The sequence below is a fragment of the Saccopteryx leptura genome, chromosome 3, assembly GCF_036850995.1.
Source record: "Saccopteryx leptura isolate mSacLep1 chromosome 3, mSacLep1_pri_phased_curated, whole genome shotgun sequence".
In the NCBI taxonomy this organism is placed as follows: domain Eukaryota; kingdom Metazoa; phylum Chordata; class Mammalia; order Chiroptera; family Emballonuridae; genus Saccopteryx; species Saccopteryx leptura.
The window spans coordinates 17309308-17335217 of NC_089505.1; the positions used below are offsets into that span (position 1 = coordinate 17309308).

General features: G+C 43.1%; 1 protein-coding gene across 2 annotated transcripts in view; it reads right to left on the minus strand.

Moving 5' to 3' along the window:
• Positions 1-673: 673 nt before the first annotated feature.
• UST (uronyl 2-sulfotransferase) overlaps positions 674-25910 on the minus strand; it is a 294746-nt gene continuing 269509 nt past the window's right edge. Inside the window, exons 8-9 of one of the 2 annotated variants that reach the window (XM_066373034.1) lie at positions 3348-3627; positions 674-1794 (exon numbers count right to left, since the gene is read on the minus strand). In XM_066373034.1, the coding sequence (XP_066229131.1) occupies positions 1695-1794; positions 3348-3627 (380 nt within the window). In that variant the 3' untranslated portion in view covers positions 674-1694. Of the gene's footprint in view, positions 1795-3233; positions 3628-25910 lie in introns of those variants that run through there. The other variant, XM_066373035.1, reaches the window with a different exon arrangement.

Sequence of the window (25910 nt, forward strand, 5' to 3'; positions counted from 1 at the left end):
GCTTTAGAGGCTGTACCCGTCTGAGAAAGAAATAAGCAGGTGACCCATCCTGGCTCTCCCCTGTCATTGCCGATGTGCCTCCTCGACACGTGCAGTTCAGCGAATCAGGCTGACACCCAACCAACCAGCGGGCACAGTGGCGGGGCCGCAACTGCTCCGTGATATATACGCCCAACCAACCAGCGGGCACAGCGCGGGGCCGCAACTGCTCCGTGATCTATACGCCCAACCAACCAGCGGGCACAGCGCGGGGCCGCAACTGCTCCGTGATCTATACGCCCAACCAACCAGCGGGCACAGCGCGGGGCCGCAACTGCTCCGTGATCTATACGCCCAACCAACCAGCGGGCACAGCGGCAGACTGCGGCTGCTCTGTGACCTGTGATCTCTACGTGCACCTAGGTGAAGAAATGGCTTGCTCAACTTTTTCAGCCAGCCTTTCTGCTGTCATCTAATTTTAAGAATGAGAGTCTACAACTTAAAAAAACAAACAAACAAATATCTTTCTAAAAATGACATCTTGAGGGGAAAAAGCTGGGCCAGTGCAGGAGGCTGAGGAACTGCAGGCACTTTTGGTCCAGGTATCCACAGAATGGAAAAAGTTTCAGCTTATTTCTATTCATTAATTTACACGGATAATGAATAACTTAAGGAACACTTCATCTTAGACACAGATTGCTTTTATTTCAGCTTGGTTCATGTTTCAGTTCCATATATATTTTTCAATTTCCATCATCAATGTCAAACACCATTTTTTCTTTGTCTCTTCTTAAAAAAAAAAAAAAGATTTACAAGCACTTTTACGGCACTCAAGGAAAGTAGGCTGAATGTTCATAATAATAATTTTCCTTTTAAAAAACATCCATCAGACCAAAATAAAATCATTTTAATTAACTCCTTCCTGAGTAACTAAAACCTTGGAATGTGCTGAAAGGTTACAATAAATAAGGCAGTCAAAGATCAACCAGCTTAAAATGTATTTTTTAAATTAAACTATGTAAAATGTACAATATATTTCATGAAGTACAAACCGTGTTGGGCTCAGGGCCAAAGAAATGTTGTCATGTGTGCCAAATATACTGATGAAATGCTTTGACTTTACAGACCCAAAGGCTGTTTGTTGGGACAAAATAACATTCAATCAGTCAGCATCTTTTGTTCTGATGTTCTCATGATCACTGCTGACAATGCATGCCTTTAAACACACAGGTAGAAGTGCTCATGTGAACTTGCACTAAGAGATACATTTGTCAAATGACCCATTGTCCCGATGTTCTGACAAAAGCGGACAACTCTTCGCCAACTCAACTTTATTTTCAGATAGTGAGATTGCACAGTGTGTAAACTAATTATTATTATTCTCTATATGCAATTTCATAGAAATGGCTCACAATGTACCAGGCGGCAGTTCTTGTTCTTGTTTTCAATATGATAACTATTCTTCGGGTTGCTTTTTAAAGTATGTCTAATGGTAGTGCCCTGGGCTCTTTAAACGGGGACAAAGGATATTTCCTCTTCTCTTAGAATTGATCACAATTCTACATTTCCCTTAATTACTTTGCTGCCCCAGTTCTCTGAGGCAGAAAGGAGGCCCACAAGTGGCCAAATGCTGGATTTTCTGCCTCTGTGGTCCCAGCCTTCACTGGACTCCTGCGGGGTGGAGCCTTCTTAATACAGCTCATGATAAAGTAGCTTTAGTGCACACTTGACAGGTTCCAAATGACTTGCTTTATATCTTGGCTACCGTCCAATTTTAGTGAACGAAGAAAAAATTCTAGAGAGACTTGTTGGTTTCTGAAAAGTAGAAAATGTGCAGCTTGTGTAAAATTAGAGTCTTATTTACTATTAAGTATTCCCAACTCACGCTGTGTTAGTGCTCTTGAGGGGCCGGCTCCGGGGGTGGGGAGTGAAGGAGACAAAACTTGTGGCATGTACCCTGTCTGCCACCACCACCTGCACCTCTGCATCTCAGTTGGCTGCATATTATCCACCAGGAGGATGTATATTTTTAAGTAGGGAGGGGCAGTTAAAGATGAAAACGTTTTAGCATCCAAAGAAATAAGTTTTCTAATGATTGAACCCAGGCATCATGGATAAATGGCAGGTTACAGAGAGGAGATATTTGGGAGAGATGACACTACTCAGATCACTCTAGGGGCAGACACCTACTCATGAAGCCAGTCAAGCAGTCTCTTACCCAAAAGCTCTTGCTGCTCCTCTTCTTGATGTCCAAGTAAGGGTTCTGAGAGTGAGCTGCTTCCATAAGAAATGAGACCCTAGTTTCCCCGTTGCTTGCATGGAACTCAGTGCCCATTTTTACCACAAAAGGCACCTCTTAGAAGCTAAAAGATACCAGGTACTAGAGGAACCCACTGGCCAGGGGTTCGTCTGGTAGATGCGTTGCCTGTGGTCAGGGTTAGAACTTCTACCACAGGGTATGTCAGAGCTAAATGGCTTCCTGGGTAACCAGTTAAAACAAGGCTGGAGTAAGGAATATTTTATATTGGGTGCAAAGGACAGGAGCAATCACTTTCCTATGCCACACAACTGCCAGAGCCGATCGATCTTGCCTACAATCTTCCTTACACAGCAAATTCTTTTCCCTGCCATGCTACTTTGAAATCTTTCAGAATGGTGCTTGGACATGGAATGTCTCAATGGAACTTGCCATGCCCTTTGACCTTGAAGGTTACACAGAGCTCTGGACTGGCTGGGAGTGTGGCACAGCTGACTCTTCCTTCTGAGATAATCTGGCATGCTGCTCTTGGTGACAGTGTCCCCTGAGATGGACCAGAGGCAGAATTCTACGTATGTGGGTAGAGACCACTAACACAAGGACATCCTCTCTTTTGATGTCCTTATCTCTCTTACTGTCTCCTCTTAGATCCTTCTGGACTGGATTCCTTGGTCTCTAAGTGGTTTTGTATTTCTATGAAAATATACAAAGCTGAATGTTTCTACCACCGAGGTAATCTTTTTACAAGTCATTTTACAAATGATAAGTTATTGGGCTATGGGTTCTATTTCCCCTCTTCTCTCATTACACTGGGGGGGAGCTATTTTATGACAAGATGCCTTGTGACGGAGTCATCTGAGTGTACCTGGGAAGGACCCCAGGAGCCAGGAAAAACATAGTATAAACTTAAACAAATAAAACCCGCAAAACCGGGTATCTCCCAATGACCCCAACCTGTGGGAACGTTCTGTTTTTTTTTTTTTTAATGCAGCCAAGCATTAACTTAGTCCCTTCAGGATTTTTCTTCCCCAAACAAACAACAACAACAACAAAGACTTTCAGGAAACAAGAGATAAAGCCATTGGAGGCAACACAGGGCCGACGCCATCACCTCTTATAAATATCTTCGAGCCACTTCTCGTCGTCCTGGTCCTCATCGCCGATGGGCTCCTCGGTTTCCAGTGGAGTCGGAATGAAGAACTGGGGTCTCAGAGGGGGCTTGCTGACATGGGACTTCAGTCCGAACTTGCGCTTCAGCAGGTGGAACTGCTCTTTGATGTACTGGTAGAACTCGTATTCGTACCTCATTCGCTGGTAGAGCATCTGCACAGCCTCAGGGGAGGGGACAGTTTTCCTCACCGTCACAGTCATGTTTCCAAGTTTCCTATGCTCTGGAAAAGAACCGAATAGCACATAAGCAATCGTCTGGGATGCTTTAGCTTCAACGGAAGAATGGTGAGGCCGTGTATGACCTACATACAACCGGCAGCTCCCTAAGAAAGATCTTGCAGAAGACAAACATTTTGGAGGAAATGGTTAATGTGTTTCAAATTTGGAGGAAGAAAAAGGCTGATTTAGAAAAGAAAAACTGAACTGAGCCATCTCTGGGTCCAATCAGGAGGCCAGTACCCACAGAGTCAGTGATGGTATCAACACAAACATCACGATTTGGAGAGTTTCTCAATTCCAGGAAACCTTTTCTAGGGTGCTTATTTAGCTGGAACCCATAATTATGTTTTTCTAGTAGGAAACATTATTCAGAAACACAGTCAGAAGTTGACCCGCGATCTACAGAATTTGGGAAAAGTCGGCCTTCTTGCAACAACCAGCACCTGAACTTTGTAGTCTTCTCCATCAAGCGATTTCTGTTGATCCCATTTGGACCCCCTTACCCTGACTTATGCTACTCAAATTTCATAAGGTCATGAGTGATCCCTAATCAGATTCATATTTAATAAGCTCCCAAGTGGCCTTTCCAACCAAATTTTAACTACACATCACCTCACTATCTTGATAAACGCATTTGGCTATTTGGTAGTACCAGCAGACTGAGTCCTGTGTTTGCCAGAAAACTCTACAGATTAGGAAAGACTTTTAGGGTAAGAGGAAAGAGACATTTTTCATTTGTGGCCACAAGACAAAGTTTCAAAAGATCGTTTTTTAGACAGCAACAGATAGCCAAGTGTATTTCAGTTACCTCTGCCCTCCTTACTCTTCTTGGCCTCCTCCCTAAATTCCCTGTCTGAACACGAGGGACAGTGACGGCTAGTTCAGAGGATTCTCAGGAGAGCTCCTTCTTCACTGAGCTCCAGCTTTGCATAAATATCCAATTCTTGCCTTATTCATGTATCTCCTCTCTCTCTGTCTCACTCTCAGCCCGCCTCCTCTTTTCTTCATCGTCCACCTCCCCTTCTCAGCCGGCTCCTTCCCGCCAAAATTCAAGTGTGCTCAGGTCCCTCCCTTCTTAAATAAAATCCTTGTCTCCTTTCCTATTTTATCTTCTTTTTCTCCTCTCCCTCATAGCCAAACTTCTTAAAGAGTTGTGTGAATGTGTTATCATGCAAGTTCAACTTAGACACATGACTGAACTCATCAAAACCTGGTTTATGGTCCCTCAACAGTCCACTCAAACTACTCTTGCTTCCTTGCTGATAATTCCGTGGGCATTTCTCATGCCTTCCACCCCTTCTTAGCATGACTTCACAATACCGTTGGCCATGTGTTCCCCATCTTGAAACCCTCTCTTCTGCGGTGCCTTTAACTGCATTCCCCTGGTTGTCCTGCTCCCCTTCTGAAGGTCCCCTCTCTGTTCTCTACATCCACTCTTTTATCCTGCTCATCCTTCAAATGCCAGTTCTTCCCAGGATTCTCATCTAGCCGGGCTCCTTTCCCCTTCCCTTATTCTCTGGGTGATATCACCCAACCCTCTGGCCTTTAGTTTTCATACCACTGTGGACACAAAACCAAAAGTTTTTATGAAACAATTACAGCTTCTTTTGGTCCTTCTGTTTTTCAGAGCTGACAAATTTAATAGGAAGGATAATGATATTGCCAGAGGGTTATGTCACGGTCAGAAATAGGAATGTTATTTTGTGACAGCAGAAGCAGAGATTCAGATCCAACCAACATTGATGCCGAACACTTATTATGGGTTTAGATTATGCCCATTCGAATATTATTTTTAATATTTCCAATAATCATAAGAGCTGTCATGGCTCCTCTTTTGTAGATGGGGAAATAAAAGCTTTGAAAGACTGAGTGACTTACCCAAGGTCACACAGCTATTAGGTAAGCGACAGAGCTGGGATTTGAGCTCAGATCTGCATTTGTGTTGAGGTTTCCTCTCACTGAATACCGAGTCATAACCAGTGAAGCTTTTGTGAGCCTGCAGAAAATGATCACCTGCCTATGGAGAGACTAGAGGGCACTTTGCCTTGTAGTGTTAGTAGAGAACTTTTAAAATCACATTTCAAAGACATATGGCTATGTGTCTGGCTGTACAATAATCAGTGCTATGGAAAAGTCATTCCACCGCTGAGTATTTTTGTAAAACGCCAGACTTTCCCTCCAAACAAAACACCACTACGTGAACTGCGGAATCAGTCTCCCTCCAGATCGCCGTAATAGCAGTTCTAGAGGAAGTTGTTAGGGCTTTTTTTGGAGGCTGTTGTTATTTCAGCCACAAAACAACCATGCTTTAAAGATCAAGTGAAGTAGCCCCCAGTAGGTGAGCATATACTGTAGAACGTAACCATCGAGAAGTGAAGTGAAGACCTAACCCCGTGAGCACCTTGTGAAAGTTTCAGGAACCGAGAGATGAGTTCAAGCAACTCGTGTCCCTTGTGCCCACTGGTGAATATTTCAAAGGGAAGAGACAAACACAGAGCTCCTTCCACCAAGGCCGGGATGGGAAGCACGCAGCCCGAGAGCTGATTGGCAGACTGTGTTATTTGGCCTGGGCGATGTTTTTTTAGAAACTGACTTAGTTGTTGTAAGACTTGGTCTATTGCACATGGAAACCTGGATTTCTGGCTTCTCTCAAAGTGAGGCAATATGCTTCTGGAGCTGAGTGTGGCTGTCCCCCTGAGAGGCCAGTTCTCTCCATTCTGTCTCAGGCTCTAAGTGCCAGCTCATTCTTTTACGTTACCTGCCTGGCTGCTATATGCATTTGAGTTTTATGCTTCTGCTTTAGAGGTTTTGAAATTCTGGGTCTCATAAACCTAGGAAGCAAGTGCTTTGGGCCAAAATTAAGGCTTCAATTAGACCTCCACTGTGTGTCCAATGCCTCTTTTCTTTTCTTTTTTTCATCTTTCTTTCTTTTTTTCTTTTTTTTCCTGCAAATATTTATGGATTTATGGAATAACTTTTCTGTGTAGGCACAGGAGTTAGAAGCAGTGAAGGAGACATTATCTTCACCATTATGGGCATTTTTGAGGATGGTGAGATAGCTAGCATGCTTTTATTTCTTAGAAACCCTCTTCGCCCCAAGGAGTTGGGTTCTCTTATTATCACCGTTTTACAGATGAGGTATTGGAAGTTAGTAACTTGCCCACAGTCACACAGCTGGTAAGTGGAGAAGTCAGAAGCTGGGTCTGAAACTGACTACGAAGCCCAAGGTCTTGACCCTTCATGTTGCTTGTGGTTGGATGGGGCTGACAACATATGGAAAGAACTCCTCTCTACAACCTTCTCACCACGGGGCAGATAGGGCAGTTCATCCTGGCTGGTTGGATGTCATCAAATGGCTCCCTCCTTTGTCAGAAATCCCTGGTGGAGAGGCCAAATCTAACGGGCTTGTCTTAAATACTCTGTATGATGTTGGGCCTTTTATAACTATGACTATTTGATCATGTAGATCTGTTGTGTGTACAAGTATAAGAAGATAGGGTAGGTTTATATATTTCAACCAAAAGATAGAAAAATTCCAGGAGGCCTCTGAGGCGCGGGCAAACTTCTGGATTTTTGTCCCTGGATTTCTTTCCTTAACATTCCCACCAGTTCCGTCCAGCTGTTGCCCTAATGAAGCTTGTTGTGTTGAGAGTGCTCGGGATGGGCAAACACTCCATTCATATTCGCACCTGAGGAGACACAGCATCCTCGGTACACGTTTGCTAGGTGAATGAGAGGAACTAACAAAAAGAAGAGAGTGTTGACAGATTCAAAGAAGTCTTGGCTGTGCCTCTGAGGTACAGACACAGCCAAGCGGGGGGGGGGGGACAAAGGCAATATCTGAATGTGCTTAATAGAACATTCCCAAGAGACCCATGAATGCGGGGTCTACCCTCACATCTGGGATTTTTCAGCTCCCACTGGGTTCTATAAATTCCAGAGTTTCGCTTTTGTGGTTCAGTTGCCTTTTTGGAATGAGAGTGTTGCCGTCTCAGGTGTTTCTAACCCCTGTTCTTTAATTAATAAGCACATTTGGCAAGGAGAAACTGTGGTTTCAAGATGCTTTTGATTCTTTTCATTTTTATTATTTATCATTAAGGATTGGCCAAAAAAATACCCTTATTTTCATGACAATTGCAGAAAATTTCTCAAAGTAGGCACTGGTTTTGAGCTGTGAAATGATCAGAAGGGAGAGCAAACAAACAAACAACAACTGACCTCTTCTGACCTTTCTATTTGAATAGCAAAGTAAAGATTGTTTTTCCATACAGATACCTCTAAAGTCAGCTGCATAGCCAGGACTGTGTGGTCACTGACTCTTCGAGGCTTTCAGGCTCTGGACTCTCCCTGAAGAGCATTGGCAGGGTCCCCAGAGTCACTGTGGCCCTGAATGGGGATCTTTTTTATACCTCTGACCCAAAATAACATAAAAATCTATAATTAGTCACCTAATGCTGGTAGAGAAAAATATATGAGGTCAGTAGGAAGACTGCTAAGTTGGTCAGTTTTCTGTATTATTAAAGCTTCATAGATAGTGGTACTAACAGCTCAAACCACCCCTTCCATCTCAATAGCATCCTCTTCATTTTCATAGAGCTCCCTGGATTAATGGGTTTTCATATAACCCCTGATTACTTCACACAGTCTTCACAGCAACCTATGTCATCTATAGATAACAAGAGCCCGAGAGGTCACAAGTTTGGCTCAAGGTTATATGACCAGTAAGAGACAGCCCTAAGACTAGAAAGTGGGTGTTCTGATTCCCAGTCTAGCACCTTTTTGCTACAGATTGAGTGGAAATCTATAACCACCCTCTCCTCCTTTCCCTGTGTGTATTCTGGCATTAAGGGGATCCATTGAAAAGAAGGGCTTGAGCGTTCTAAGTCAAGGGGAATGCTTTGGTACGTCTGGGAGGATCTGGTGAAAAACTCGCAAGCCAGCAAAAATATTTTTAGACTGAAAGGGACTGAGTCTTATTCATTTTTAGCTGCCCAGCACCTCGCTTCTGGCACACAGCCCTCTATAAAGGTTTGTTGATTTGAAATCTGTATGTTAAATCCATCTGTAAGACTGGATTAACCCAAGGGGCAACTTTTGGTGTTGTCTATAGATATGTTGTTTTTGCTAAATTCTTTCCATAGTTGTGGATTCCTCCTGAGCAAACTTTCAATTTCTAGGAATTAAATTTCTTTAGGGTAGGCTGATATAGGAGTCTGGGGTCATGGGGTGCTCTGGACAGGTAATGGGATTTGCTTTTCTTAGCCATTTCATTAAAGAACACTATATGATGACAAGTTACTTACATATACTTAGCAAAGCTTAAGAAATACTGTGATAAAAGGACATTTGACACAAACACAAATATCTACATAGTAAAGTCACCTTGTAGCTATAGGATTTATGTCACATTATTTACTATGGTAACAATTTACTAAGGATATATAAACTAAGGATATATAAACATTGTTGGGGCAAAAAGGTATCTGTGTGACCTGTTAATACTGTTCAATTATTTAATTTGCTATCACTTTTGGTATTTTAAAGTTTGTTTCTTCATTAGAGAAGAAAAGTGTTCATTAAGAAGTAACACGTTCATCCTTGTCCCATGCACTTGACCCACGAGCAAAGGGCTTTGCTGGGGATATAATTCCCACTGTGTTCCTTGGGCCAGCCTCAAACGCTCCTTGGTGGAAGACGTTAGGTCAGGACAGTGGGAGTAGCCTCAGAAAGCTGATACCTCAGGGAAAGAACTGCGAGGAAAGAGTTCCACGGCGCCCTTGGAAACACACCCTGGCTCGGCACTGAGCTTACCCACCTGCCCGGAATGCCCGTGCCAGTGGAAGGTGGCAGGCTTCACTTCCCCAACTCATTGCTCCTCCTAAGCTCCTCCCAAACAAATGTTGGGAGTTTAACTTTTGAATGGGGTGATAAATATCATTTACCAGTAACCAGTTTGTAATAGGTAAGATTGAGCAGTGACAAGCACGATGCTCCTAACTTGGTCTCAAGCGTAGGCCATGAACAACAACAACAACAACAAAGTTTTCTTTACTGCGCAAGATCTGGACATGTTTGCAAAAGTGGCGGCTCTTTCTACCCTGCTGCATTGACCTTATATTTGGACTGGTTCATAGTTTTCAGAACTCTGAAAAGTCCCTTTTAATGTAAATAGAAAGGAAACCACAGACTTGCCCCATGAAGTCCCCCTTCCCACCTCTCTTCATCTGTCCAGCATGCATAATGGAAAAACGATGTGGCCCTGGCTCTGGGTCAAAATAAACAATCTGGAAATACTGTGTAAACCCAGCTGCTGCACCGGAGGACAGAGGCCCCGCTTTACGACCTCCGAGATGGTTAACCATATGCAAAATAACAAAACCTCAGCATCAGCTTGCAGTCTGTGCTGACGCTGGGCTGGTCTGGGCATTCCTTCCCTTGATCTAAGTGAATGCACACTCCACACTGACCCAAACCCCCTGCCCCGCACAATCCGGGCTTGTTTGAACTTGGTCCAGCGGAGATTATGTGCAAGAGGTGAATACAAGTTGAATAACAATCAGAAATGGGGCCAAATTTTGCCACTGAAAAAAATAAGCATCGTCAGAAGATAGGCATCGACTTTTCAGTTTTAGGGGCCCCGAGCAGTGATCAGCTAAGAGGCGCCCCTATTTTAAAACTCACTCTAAAAACCTGAGGTTGACCCATCTCGGGTTAGATTACCTCCAGAAATTTCTAGCACACCAGGGATGCTGCATCCTTTCTCAGGTGACAGGTATGATGAAAGTCAAGGTCAGGTGGAGCGCAGCTGGGGCATTTAGTGAGTGTGCAGAAAGCAGGGTCAGTACGCGTCCCAGGGCCGCTCCTGCAGAGCCCCACACCATGCTCCCACAACCGTGTGAACACGATGCTTGTCACAGACAGAGTACACTCATTTCCGGAATTACACCGGGAGGCCTCACAGCTCAAAGCCACGCCGCCCCCCCCCTCCCCCGCAGCTGCCGCCACCGGAAATGAATGTGTGTCACTGTGGCTCCCGGCAACGTGCAGGGCTGAAAGGCCAGCGTTGGGTCGCCACTGGATGATGGATGGCAGGTTAGGCCCAGCTTCTTGGAGGTACGGCCGTTAGGGGAGGAAAGAACAAGAAACACTTCAGGGTTGACCGGTCCTGGGGCCGGTACTGTAAACAGAGGCCTTTTCCCGCCCACCCCCTCCTTTTTTTTGCAATCTTCTTTTCAGATCTGGAAGTATAAATAATTAAAAAATAAATCAAGTTCACTTTGAATTACAAGAGAACCCTTTCTCTATGTAGCCAAGTGAAAGTTACATGGTTTACTTTTTATTTTTTTAATGCCTGAAAGTGCTAGGAGCTTTTGATGCAAGAGAATGAAGCCTTTATAATGCTCCGAGTTTGCTTTGATCTTTGGAAGCAGAAGCATGACACAGGAACCAAGGAGAAAAGCGGCTGACCTGTGTGCGATGGGTCAGGAGGGCCCACAGAGGCGAAGGCACTGACCCCTTTGGAGGGAGAGTCAGCAAACAGCCCTGCGAGGAGGCCCACACTTTCCAGAAACAGGGCGCAGGCAGACCCAAACCCCATCGAATCCTGAAGCGAGGGCACCCCGCCAGAGGGGCTTCCCAGGCACTGTGCGCAGTCCAGCTCCTCTCAGTCATCCTTGGTGCCCAGACTGCTGGGGGCTGGCGGTCGGCATTAGATGTTGTCTTATCTGGCTTCCCCTTGCTCATTCAGTAGCTCTGCATTGAGCACCAAGTATGATTCCAGGAAATAAGAAAACTGCTAAGAGCTGAAAACACCGGCTTCCTTTACAGAGAGGAAGCATGAACATTAAAGGGAGAAACAAATGCAGGATCGTTCCCATCACCTCCCAGGCAATGCATCATCCGGGCTTCCCGGAGGTCCGGGAAAGGCTTCTCTCCTGGGAGAGCATCGGAGGCGGGAAGCGGACCACGAAGGGGTGGGCTTTCAGGGCCGCCTTTTGTGCTCTGCGGTAAGGCCAGGGACCACCTTGCTGGACAAACTGAACGTGCAGTGAATCCCGGGGGAGGGGGGAGGGGGGAGAGGCTGGAACCTGCATTTGTAATTAGCTAATTCTGGTGCAGGAGCTGTCCAACAACAGCCAGGTCCTAAATTAGAAATCACCGTGAGAAAAATAGCCCTCCTGTTCGAGTTCTTTATCAGCAGGGTACGAGGACCAGGACGCGCCAGAGCTCACCCGCCGCTGTTCCTTCTCTCACGTGCTGGGAGTGAACAGCCCAGTGGGTTCGGCTCGTTTCTTCCAGCTCCCCCGCTTTTCCTGCGCCCTGGTTCCCTGGTCGAAGGGCAATGTGCTCCCGTTTGCCCTACCATCAAAAAAAACAACCTATTTGAAAGTATATACTGCCCTCGTGAAACGGGCACGCGTTTCTTGACAGCGCTTTGCCATTGGGCTACTGGCTTGGTCATGACAATGGAGATGTCAGAGGGTTCATTTCCCAGCAACTACTGAGTCAAACACTTCTGTCCGAAAATATCTACTTTTGAAAAATAATCTGATTGGAAGACATAGGTGGCTTTATTAATAAAATATATTTGTTAGAAATAACGTTTTTTATTTGACATCATTATTGAGAAATGCATTGCCATTTTTTATACTTCTGTTACTTTATTTGGAACCGTATTACGGAGGTCCTCGCCAATAACTGATGAGGGCATCCTGAGCAAATGCACTGATTTGAACAAGGAAGATCAAGAGGTCTGTCCAGTAGTTTTGTCCAAATTTCTTTGGCATCTGACAATATCATAAGCTTCACTTTTACTTTATTTTAAAATAATTTTATTGTTATTATAATATTTATTTAATTAATTTTTAGAGAGAGGAAGGGAGAGAGCAGGAGAGAGACAGAAACATCTGTTCCTGTATGTGCCCTGACCAAGGGTCAAACTGGCAACCTCTGTGCTTACGGACAATGCTCTAACCAACCAAGCTATATGGCCAGGCCTAGGCTTTGCTTTTATGTACTTTAGATGCAAGATGATTCTTCTTTCTATTCCTTACAGCCTGAATGCTGTTAACAGGCCACTCTCTTACACACACACACACACACACACACACACACACACACACCCTTCTTGAGGAAGAGCTCTTCTGGAATCACATTGCATTCTCTAAATCTAGCCTTGATGTGTGCAAAGCAGCTGCTGACACCCACAGTCACTCTGGGCACTTCACCGATGGTGACATTCCCTTAGGACAGTTCTGAGTCTCACTTTTTTATGTTGCTCTATTATTTTTTTCTCTAAGATTTCAGGTAGATCAAGCTACCCCTCTAGTTATGTTTCGGGTCATCATAAAGCTCTTGGGTAGTTTGTAAGCTTTTAGCTTTAAATTTTAATTCTTAGGAAAGTAATTTAACAATCTAAAAATTTATTTTTTCTGGTGATGATGAACATAAATCTGTGCATACCACATAGACACACATGTCCAGGGGGTAACTCTTTTGGAAAAAGATTCGGATGAAATGACTTATAATCAAGCCTCATTTATCACTGTAGTAATGTATTTCCTTCTGGTCTTTTTCTTATATATTAATTTGACTTGTAAGATAGATCTCTGCTAGACTTTTTTTTTTTTTAGTTTTTATATTCTTTTAAAATTTAACTGATCTCAAGCATTTTCTTATGGTATTTATGATTCCAAGTCATATTTAGCAATGTGTTCTATTTTTATGGATGCCTTACAGGTCACTAAATAGCCAGTTTGCTTCTTCGATAACTGAGTTGTTTTTCAGTTTTTAATTACTCTAGATAACATGAGATCAACATCCTTGTTTGTAAGTGATCGTGTGTCTGACAGCTTTAAGACACCATTATTTTCTTTTCTCAGAGATCCTGAAATTTATGTAATACAATTTTCCTAAATTTCAAGACATTTTCTTTAGTGCTCCATGATGTCAATCAACTATAACCTAATTTACTAAATCTTTAACATGCACAGGGCTTTTGAAGATCCTGTATCTGTTGTCTACAGAACCGCACTTAATATCAGGGGGTATGGTTGCATGTAAAACTTTCAACACACAAAACAATTTTAGTAAATTATACCAAGTGATGCCAATAACGACAGTGATTAAATAGTTCCGCATTCTGGTAGTCTATGAACTGGGTACTCAGAACCTAAGTTTTTCTTTTTAACAGTTCATTTTAGATCCATTTTCTTTAACAGAATATAGTCTATCACATTGTTCCTGTTGTTTTCATATTATATTTATCACAATGATCAGTCTAAGTGAGTGAACCAGTCAGTGATGAGTCCCAACCTGGATGTTGCCCACGGAATGTTAAACCGGGTGAGATTCTGATAAACCCTTGCAGGCCTTTGAATGAAGTAGCTGTTCATGGAGACCAAACATGTAGATAAGTGAGATATTTAACCTCTTGCCCAGGAATTAAGAAGTTAAGTTACTCAGAGGTGCTACTCAAAATAACCATTCCCAAGTCAGCAGAGTGTGAAATGAAGTTCCAAGGATGCTGTCACTTCCACAGGGAGGGTTTGAACTGTTACTTTAACATTAACATTTCCCTTGTCCGGCCAGCTATCACACACTGGCAGTACCAGGTCTTAGGAGGTTGTAAGTTAACTGTCCTATCTCCTCCTCCTTCGCTCCCTGTTAGCAAAGAGATTTTCAAGGGCATGCTCTGTAAGACAGCAGGTATATCTGAAAACACATCCAAATGGCTTTGCTTTGAGCAAAACCCTAACAGAGAACAGTGAGATGGAATTGCTACCTGTCCATTTGCATGGGAAGGGTCCATTTGTTTACTTAAAGAAAATTTGAAATGGACAGACTAGTGCCAGTAGATGCCAAGTGTGGACAAGGCCCACCAGGGGTGAGGACGACGGAGATGCAGAGACCCGACTCCGGGGACCAGGTTCAGTGACACAGATCCGATTTATTCAGGAAGTAAGCTAGCATATATACACAGGTTTAGCCTATAGGGTGTTACAGCGTGTCCTTCACAGACAATGGCTGAAAAGGTCAGGGAGCTGCCTAGTTGGCGCTGAGTTACTTCCCCACAGCGGGCGAGCTCCCTCCTGAGTGTGCCTAGGAGGGTTTCAGGTGCTGGAGTGTTCTCACAGCACTGCATCAGCCACAGCTGCTAGGAATGCACTCGGCGTTCTCCCTACAGCCAAGGTCAACAGGCACCCATGCGTGGATGTCATGACTACTTTTGGGAACAGTGGTAAATGTCTGACACGCACACTTAAATACTATAAAAAATTTTACACACGCATTCAAGTTTACAAATATAACTGGGAAGAAAAAACACTAAATTTTTTTTCTACAAGACATTTTTGAAAAGTTTGGTTGTGGTATAAACTTGTGCTTTGTGCTGGAACTTGCCTATAAAGACAGGAGGGCAACAGGTTTGCAAGTTTCTAAGAGAAGACATTTAAACGACTAATTGCCTTGGGGCAGCAGTAGCTATTAGAAAGAAATAAGGGGAGGGGTATTTTATTAAGGTAGAATAGATGTTTAACTTGCCTATGATGAGAAAAAATCAAGCTATTTCATTCTTTTGACACCTGAAAGAAAAAAGAAGGGGCACTGACATGTCAACAGCAGGCTACACGTGAAGGCTTTGCGGGGTGACGTCTTGAGCTGAATGCTCAGGCCAATGGCTGCGAGAAGCTGCAGAAAGCAGCATGTGATGTTACACGGAGGGAGAGGACGATGGCCAGGAAAGCTTTTATGCCCCACAAGCCAGAGAGTGTGCAGCTGTGCGCCAACCTTCCTCCTAGATAAGATGGCGGGTGAGGAGCTACTTAAAAAGAAGTGGCTTCCGATGCTGGAAAGACCATGCTATTGCTTAGAAGCAGCCATGAAAGAGGGCGACTGTTTTAAAAAATGTGCTCATAGTGTATCATTAGGTTCTGTGGGGATTGGTTCACTTTAGAAACCGAGGTAAAGACTGGTTGGGGAGGGCACAGGAGGAAAGGATAATCAGAATGACATTCGAGACATTCTTTAAAAATCTGTTCAAACGATGGAAAAATCAAAGACATTTGAAGGCGAAAAGTCAACAAACAGAAGAGCTATAAATCCCATTACATTTCAGATTCACTGGGGCATGAAATGAAGATTCATGATGTTCTAAAAACAACAACTTAACTGCATAAAATTGAGTAAGTGGATTGGCATTAAATCCATACCATATTTTTAAATTTCACTTTGATATTATACTAGAGACTGGTTAGTGATGTCACAGTCCCTTCTTCAAATTGTACACAGAAATACATTTAAAAATTTTCAAATTGCTCCTACATTCTAGCAAAACCGTACATAGACAGGCTGGTTGATTTATGACTTTCCAGTAACATTTATTCTCTAATGGCTTTCACCAAATGGTTTATTTACTTGGTCTATGCTGAAGTAACCTCCTGGCTGGCCCGTCTGCAATCCTTACAGCTCAGAATCTCAGGGACTGAGTCCCTCACTAATCACCACTGGAGTTTCTGTGGGGACTGTGGGTTCTCACACAGAGATATTTACAGACCTAGGTTCAGTTTTTCAAATGTTTCTCCTTTCCCGTCATTTCTTTTTGGAGAAAAGAGAAAATCATTGACAATTTCTGACCCACTGAATCATGTAAAGTGGTCAAGGCTCCTGGCCTTTGCGAAAGGCTGCATATTTCAAGTCTTTGCTAGCTCTTGGGTTCGCTTCTCCTTTTTTCCTGTCTTCACTTGCCAACGTCCTCTTGCAGATTACAAAATGAATCTACTGAATGTCATCTAAAATAGCAGGTTTATAAAAATAAGACCTGGCCAGTTGAGTTAGTGGTAGAGCATTGGCCCAATGTGTGGATTTCCCAGGTTTGATTCCTGGTCAGGGCACACAGGAGAAGCAACCATCTGCTTCTCTAACCCTCTCCCTCCCTTTCTCTCTCTCTCTCACTCTTCCTCTCCCTCAGACATGACTGGGTTCGAGCAGATTGGCCCCAGGTTCTGAGGATGGCTCTGTGGAGCCTTCACCTCGGACACTAAAAATAGCTCAGTTGCGAGCATGACCCCAGGTAGGCAGAGAGCATCATCCCTAGGTGTGGGTTACAGGGTGGATCCCGGCTGGAGAGCATGTGGGTTTCTGTCTCTGTATCTCCCCTGCTTTTGCTTGGGAAAAAAAAAAAAAGACCTGTATGAAGTCATTAGCTTTCCCAGGAAATGTAAGATGTGAACAGTGTCTGGAACTGCAGGAGATCATGAAGACCACGGTAGAGTGCATACGTCTACCTTTTGTTATGAGCTCAAGGAGATGATGTGGTTGAACATCAAAGGTTGTGGAACATGTGAACAGGAAGTAGCATGTCCTCCTTGAAAACTTTGATTCCATCTCTACCAAAAGAGAGTAAATCCTGACTTCATGTTACTTAACTCAGTCATCACTTTTTGGGGTTTACTTGCAACTAAACGAAGGCCTGAATTGTTGGCTGGAAGTGAAGGGAATGAAAGTTGTCTGGCTCTTCTTCGGGGAGATTGAATGCCACTCTCCTTTACTAGTGTTGCAAAGCTCTCTGGAGCAAATCTTGTCTTGCTTTTTTTCTCTTTTTGTTCCACAAAAGTCCAAGGCAGCAGAGAGTGGGGAGACATCGGGCAGGTGGGGGTGGGATGAGAATAGGGTAAGGAATCGCTTCTGCTCCCAGATTCTGCTGTGCCCTGGGCAGGAGTGACACACTGTGGGGTGTAAGCCGCCCGTCCCCCACCTCAAGTCCACGGTGGTGATCACAGCCAGGCTCGGCCTGACCATCCTCAGCCCACGTTTCTGGTTACTGTGACTGCTGTCCAAAACTGTCACTAGACATAAGCCCCCGATTCTTCCCCTTGTTGGCTGAGGGCTTTTAGACCATCATGACCACCATGCCTTCTGTGTATTTCCTGAGATATTTGGATTCAATTCTTCAATAAGTCAATGGTTGCAACTAATCCTTTGTGTGAACTTAGAATGTTTATGGGGGAGTTAGTTTTCAGTTCCATTAGTGCATGTCCTGATTGGATAAAATATATGAATGATTGTTTTTTCCTAACTTACAATAAATACATTGACATATACTGTCAAACAGCTGAAATCAGTTGACCTCTAAGCTTATACCTTATAGCAGCAAAGATGAATACATTATTTCCATAACTGTTGTGGAACACCCTCTTCTCCACACACACTCATACACATGAGTTTGTGTCTATAGGCAGGAAGGTCAACACAGCATATAGTTTAAGAATGCTAGAACTTTTTCAATTCCTGGTCAGGACACACAGGAGAAGCACCGATCTGCTTCTCCACCTCTCCCCCTTTCCTTTCTCTCTATCTCCCTCCCCCTCCCACAGCCAAGGCTCCATTGGAGCAAAGTTGGCCCAGGTGCTGAGGATAGCTCCATGGCCTCCACCTCAGGCACTAAATGGTTCCGGTTGCAATGAAGCAATGCCCCAGATGGGCAAAGCATTGCTCCCTAGTGGGCTTGCCAGGTGGATCCCGGTCAGGCACATGCGGGAGTCTGTCTCTCTGCTCCCCTGCTTCTCATTTCAGAAAAGTAAAAATAATAGTAATAATAATAATAATAATAATAATAAGATGCTAGAATTTTTAAGAGAAAAGAATATGACCCTGAACATTATCATGGGACGTTTTCAGGCTTATTGATACTCACAACCTTTAATCATTATCATCTCAATGATAAGTCATGAATATCAAAGGGCTTTGTAAGAATATTTGAAAAGCAATAATTCTCTTTAAAAGATTGACAATACTGAATTAAATCAAATTGATTTCATTACCTGATCACCATTTATTTCTGGTTGATTACATATTTCAATAAATAACTTTAAAAATAAGTGTTACTGAATATCAACTTGCTATAATTTATAGTAAATATATCATAAAATATATTTTTTATCTAAACAACTAGAATTATAAAAATAGGACCCTTAAGAAGTTTTAAAGAAGTGCTTATTAATCACCTCCTTGTCCTATATGATAAATGATGTATTCTAAGAATGTTTAAGACTTTGCAGTAGCTAGACCAGAAAGGATTCCTATTTTTGCTTTGCTATTTTAGAAAAATAAGCAGTTTTTCTCGGATTGTTTTTCTTTCTTAAATTCCAGCCCCCAATTCACTACCATCCTTATGAAAGCCGAAGTTGTTGATGTGACTGACACAGATGATTTACTGTTAACCAGACAGGGACTCCGCAAGCACTGTACTAAAGCAGTCCATTTTTGTCGTTTCAACCATTAAAAGTCTTTCTTCCAGAAAAAATAAAGTAACATATCTAGAATATCATTGAACATCCTCTTAACAGAATTTCTAAGCTTTCCAGAAATACTAGGTTCTTAAGAATTTAGCCAATTTCCTCAAATTGTAGGTTTTATTACTACCCCGCCTCGATCATGTTTTCGATTTGGCTTTTTACATGGAGGGGGAGTAGGACGGAATGGTCAAGAGCAGGGGTCCCCAAACTACGGCCCGCGGGCCACATGCGGCCCCCTGAGGCCATTTATCTGGCCCCCGCCGCACTTCTGGAAGGGGCACCTCTTTCATTGGTGGTCAGTGAGAGGAGCATAGTTCCCATTGAAATACTGGTCAGTTTGTTGATTTAAATTTACTTGTTCTTTATTTTAAATATTGTATTTGTTCCCGTTTTGTTTTTTTACTTTAAAATAAGATATGTGCAGTGTGCATAGGGATTTGTTCATAGTTTTTTTTTATAGTCCGGCCCTCCAACAGTCTGAGGGACAGTGAACTGGCCCACTGTGTAAAAAGTTTGGGGACCCCTGGTCAAGAGGAAAGGGTGTCGGAAGTTAGCCCCGCCTCGGTTTGGGTGTTGGCTCTGCCACTGACCAGCTCGCAGACCTAGGAAGACTCCGCATCCTCTCTAACGTCGGTTTCCTTACCTAGAAAGGCTATTCCTTATCAAATGGGCATGATAACAGTATCGGCCTTATAAGGTTGTGACTAAGATTAAATGAAACATCTAAATGGCTTCCAAAGTGCCCGGACACAAAAAATTCCCAGTATGAACTGTAACAACAACATTATTATTATCTTTCTCAAAATCTGTTCTCTCAGAACATTAGTATCCTGCTACTAAAATAAAATTTTAAAAAGCTAATCTTCCTAATGAAACAAAAGAATTTAAGTTTACAAAGGGTCCTCAGGTTATGACGGTCTCAACATAAATTTCAAGTTTATGACGCTCGCTCCCATAAAAACTTTAAAAAATTGAAACGTCTGTGTTTCGGCTTATGCCATTAGCATTGTACTTACAGACTACGTGGGCGAACTAGTCCAGACTGGCCTGGAACAATTCTTTCAGCAGGTAGAGAGGCCTGCAACAGACCCTGTACCCTGCACATCAGCTGCTTCTTGAGATGAAACACCTGTAGTGCAGGTAGAACCATCTCCAGCGTCTCCTGCATGTTCCTTAGGCGACCCTGATGCACCTGACCCAGTATCTCCAGCACCTTCTGCAGGTTCTCCTGCCTCTCCAGCTTCCTTCCTCCCAGTAGGTCACTCTCTCCCACCTTGCAATGCCCCTTCCAGTGTGCAAGCCAATCGCAGGAATAAAGGGAAGGAATTTTTTTTTAACACTAATTTTTTGTCATTATTTTTTGTTACTACAATACAGCGTACAATACGATATATTTATGTCCTTTTCCTTTTTTTGTGGCTTAGTTGTGTTTTTATGCTCTGGATTATGATTTTACAGCTGTGTTAGAATACGTAAGTGACTTAGGCTAGGGTGTGTTTTGACTTAACCCAAAATTCGTGTTACATCACTGTCATAGGAAGGGAACTGTGTCGTAACCCCGAGGACCCCTGTATTGTTATTTTTTAATTGAATTTCTTAGGGTGACACTAGTTAACCTAATTATACTGGTTTAAATGTATTTGAAACCTAGTGGATAAGTTGTACTGCCTGCAATTACAGATATCAAGACATCAAGATGCTCCGCTCCTTCAAAAAGTTAAGGAGTTCACTGATAGTAAAGACTCTTGTCCTATTTTGAATTCATGTCCATATATAGATATTCCCCACCTACATATTCACTATCTCTATAACTTTTCTAATGTGCCTCTTGCTTACTAATATCATACAGTCTAGAACTAATTATATAATGCTTTAGTGCAGTGGTTCTCAAACTTTTTGAAGTTGGGGTGCATTTAAAATCCTACAAATAATTGTAGGTGCACTATATACAAATTTCTGAGAAATATGTTATAATAATTAAGTCAAATATTAAAGAAAAAATATAAAGTCCAAGCATGCTTTTATGGTAATTAAATGAAATAAATATGACAAAACTAAATGTATTCTGACAAAAAACATTTTAATGTTACATTTTTTGAGTTATGCTTTTTAGAATTCGTAAAAAAGAGGGGTTAAAAAATTAAAACATGGGTCTGATCAGGCGGTGGTGCAGTGGATAGAAAGAGCGTCAGACTGGGATGCCAAAGACCCAGGTTCGAGACCCCAAGGTTGCCAGCTTGAGTGCAGGCTCATCTGGTTTGAGCAAAGTTCACCAGCTTGGACCCAAGGTCACTGGCTCGAGCAAGGGGTTACTCGGTCTGCTGAAGGCCAGCGATCAAGGCACATATGAGAATGCAATCAATGAACAACTAAGGTGTTGCAACATGCAATGAAAAACTAATGATTGATGCTTCTCATCTCTCCGTTTCTGTCTGTCTGTCCCTATCTATCCCTCTTTCTGACTCTCTCTCTGTCTCTGAAAAAAATAAAAATAAAAAAACGACAAAAGTTATCTTTTTATATATATAGATACATTCTTAGTAAGATTTAGTAAATTTGGCAGGTCGTGGCACGAATGTGTTTTTTCATTCTTGTGTTTATGAGAAACATGAGCCTGTTGTGTCCTAGTGATTTCTTCAATGTTTGGGCATATATTTGAAAGGCAAACTCTCATTTCCTCATCAATACATTGAAGAATTTCTCTCTTTTTACTTTTAATTGTGTTGAGTGCAGAAAACCCCACCATACATAACATCTTAACTTTATACTAAACAAAGGATAGAAGAAACTTGCTTCCTGTCTTTCCGGGGAACATGGGGGGTAGTGTAAACAATCCAGCACCACAGCTTAACAGTCTTTTGCAACCTAATCAGGCAAGTGAGGTGGGGGGGTTGGGAAGACTGTCAGCTTACAGCTAATTCCCCACACCTCTGTCCCCCAAAAATCTAAACTCCAAAAATCCTGTTGGTTTTTTGGTCCCCAACAGGCACATATTTTTCTGGAATACCATAGGGCGCACCTAGAAATCTTCTAGGGCGCACCAGTGCACCCTGGCGCACACTTTGAGAACCACTGCTTTAATGTCAGAAATATGTTTTGGATGTTTAAGTATTTTTGCTCCCCAACGTTCCATTTGGGAAGGGACTATGTATTCTCTATTCATTTTCTCTTTTGTTGCATATTGCCTGAGTTGGGCACATAAACCTTTTTTCTTTCTTTCTTTTTTTAGGTGAGAGAAAGGGAGATAGTGAGATAGACTCTTGCATGAGACCCGACCACCTGGCCGATGCTTTATCTGCTGAGCCATAGGCCTGGGCCAATAAAGCTTTCAAACCATAATTCATGACTACAGCATCTAAAACATTTTCTCAAAAGAAAAAAAAAAGTAAAGTTTTTAAAGAAACTCTCCTGAAACCGTCACTAGAACAAACGGGAAGGGTAAGGGTGTATGTACAATGGCCTGGTTGAAATGTGAAGAACAAACGGGAAGGGTGAGGGTGTATGTACAATGGCCTGGTTGAGATGTGAGAACAAACGGGAAGGGTGAGGGTGTATGTACAATGGCCTGGTTGAGATGTGAGAACAAACGGGAAGGGTAAGGGTGTATGTACAATGGCCTGTTTGAGATGTGAAGAACAAACGGGAAGGGTGAGGGTGTATGTACAATGGCCTGGCTGAGATGTGAGAACAAACGGGAAGGGTGAGGGTGTATGCACAATGGCCTGGTTGAGATGTGAGAACAAACGGGAAGGGTGAGGGTGTATGTACAATGGCCTGGTTGAGATGTGAGAACAAACGGGAAGGGTGAGGGTGTATGTACAATGGCCTGGTTGAGATGTGAGAACAAACGGGAAGGGTGAGGGTGTATGTACAATGGCCTAGTTGAGATGTGAGAACAAACACGGCCCTACTGAGATGGGAGTTGTGTCCGTCAACCCTCTGCCTATTTCCTTAGGCCATGTAATTTGGCTCAAACCAATTCAGACTCACTTTTTTGGCATAAAATGCTAATTAACGAAATAATGAAATAGAAGGAGAATCAGCTGGAGATTGTGGGTCAAAAGACCTAACAATACCCAGGAACTAATGTTAGGAACACAGGTTCATTCCAGATCGTTTTCCTTTTGTGCACTGGTGTTCGCATTTTTTTTCCAGAATATTCACCACCACTTTGTGGAAGCCCCCTGAAGGGTGTAGAGGGCCTGTCTGACTTTCTGGGCCTTTTCTAGTCAGCTGAATACGCCCCTCTCTCTAGGGCTGACCACAGTGTCAGTGGAGGCACTTCTGGAGTTCTCTATTCTTGAACACAAGTGTTTCCCCATGACTATGGCTGTGCAAGACCTATTACTCAGTGTGAGATGGAGATTTCACTGATGATTAAACAAGAAGTTTCCAGGACACTGAGTTCCAGTCTGTGGAATTCATATTCCACCATGGAGACTATGGTCTACGTCTGGCTATGTGGCCCTCACTCCTACCATCACCCCAACACCAATCTCTCTCCCTGAGCTGCCTGCCTCAGCTGTGCCTCCAGATTGCAGCCACCTGACGTGCCCAGAGCTCGGTCTGCTTGCACCTTCTGTCCCCATTGTCATCCCGGCCTGGCTACCCCACCTGCCCTGCCATCACCTTGGCTCAGTTCCTTGATGTGTGGGCCTTTGCAAACACTCTCACCAAAGTGGGAAAGAATCAGGAGGAGACAGTCAAATAGTTAGTCACCCAACCGTCCAAGTCAAATGGAAGAAAATGCAAACCAATCCAACTTCACATTCCATTTCCCCCACATCTCCTGACTCTCAACATTTTTGCACAATTAATCATACCTTGTATGAAAGTCAGAATCAATTTATACCCACCAGAGGTTTGACAACGATGGCTAATGTGTTTCCAAAGAAAAGTCCATAGCTTTTATTTTTGCCACTTCATTTTGAAGGGGTTTTCAAAATATACTTTATTGAAAAAAATAGCAACAAGGACTAAACTTCACTCCTGAAAATTCTTGTGTTTACCCCTCAGAAAGAATCCTCATCAGCCAAGAGGAAAAGTAAACAGAAAAACGTCATTTTAACATTCTTTTAGAACTGTGCTATGGAACACGAGGGAAGTTGAGCACAATTGGGCGTGTCCACACCTACAGACTTAATTTTAAATCAATGACCTCAAGATATCAGAGCGTGAAGACTTTATCAGATGCCATCTGTACTCACTCAATAAAAAACACAGAAAGGATGAATATTTAAACCTGTGTCCCTGACATGAAGATCGTTGCACAGTTCATACCTGGTTTGGCTAAACCAGGGGTCCCCAAACTACGGCCCGCGGGCCACATGTGGCCCCCTGAGAACATTTATCCGGCCCCCGCTGCACTTCCGGAAGGGACACCTCTTTCATTGATGGTCAGTGAATGGAGCATAGTTCCCATTGAAATACTGGTCAGTTTGTTGATTTAAATTTACTTGTTCTTTATTTTAAATATTGTATTTGTTCCCGTTTTGTTTTTTTACTTTAAAATAAGATATGTGCAGTGTGCATAGGGATTTGTTCATAGTTTTTTTTTATAGTCCGGCCCTCCAACAGTCTGAGGGACAGTGAACTGGCCCCCTGTGTAAAAAGTTTGGGGACCCCTGGGCTAAACTGTGATACTGACATTTAATCTTAATGCTACAGTGACTTGTGGGGAGGGGCAAGTCAGATACTTGAGAGTTAAGTCTATGTGTCTTCTGACTAAGCGCTGTCATGCTGTGATAGAAAAGATCTGTGAGCTCTTCTCATGTAGTTAAGCCATCTTAAGTATCTGCGTAGTTGCCCCAAATGGTCAAGGATTCAGATCCAGGAAGCCAGTTCTGGCTTTTAAGGCGTTTAAACCACAGTTCATAGAGCAAGATAAAAATCTTAAGACTATTCACAAGTTGACTTATAGAATTTTAGTGTGTCAGGGTTAAAAACCTTCACACCAGTTCATAGCTCTTATGTACACTTTGAAAAGGCTGTACACACACACGCGCGCGTGTGTGTGTGTGTGTGTGTGTGTGTGTGTGTATTTTGTGGGGAAATGGCTGAGAGATTAAACTGCAGCCTTGAGACAAGTCTTTGGTGTGGACTTGGGAACACCAAGTCCTGCGGAGGCAGAGCGCTGCTCCGGCAAGCGCTATGATTGTTTATAGAAAGCAGCTGATCCCTAGAGCCGTTTTCCTACATACTTGGGGGTCACTGGTCGGCCATCTTTCTCTGCATCTGAATCCACCGTAGACTAATTTGACCCAGGCTCTGCTAATCTGCTTGACGAGCAAAGAGACTAATAAATACGAAGAGGCTGCAGAGATCTGGGCTCTCAGTCCTAGAGGCTATGAGTCCCCTGGACTCATTTTTTCTATATGTTGTGTTGTGTGTGTGTTCTTTAAGTTCTGCAGCGCCTTCCTTTCGTGCACACCCACTGCTGAGCAGGTCTCGGCGTATGTAACTAGAAGTGAATTTTAAAAAGACTATTAGCTAGCCTTGGCTGGCAGCTCAGTTGGTTAGAGCATCATCTCATTATGTCAAAGTTGTGGGTCCAATCCCTGGTCAGGGCAGATATAAGAATAAACTAATGAATGCATAAATAAATGGAATAACAAATCAGTTAGTATTTCTCTCTTTCTCTAAAAATCAATAAATTAAAAAAATAAATAAATACAAGAACCATTGGCTAGAATCTGGGAGACAATTTGATGAACTCCAAAGAAGAGTTGCTGATAAGAGGCTGAAAGTCTTTAGGGAGAGAGGCTGGTCAAGTAACAAAATATAACCCCCGGGTGGCATCTGCGTGACTCTGTGTCGCCCCCTAGAGTGCCGTTCTTCACTGGCTTGAGGGAGTCGATGTTGCTGTGTGTGCAGAGAAGGACGGGGAGGGCTTCCAGTTCTGTGTGAGTCTAGCAATGCCATAGTGATCTGGTGACACTGCTTCTGCTCTTCTCCGTCACATGTCATTTTTATCTGACCATTCAATTAATTCC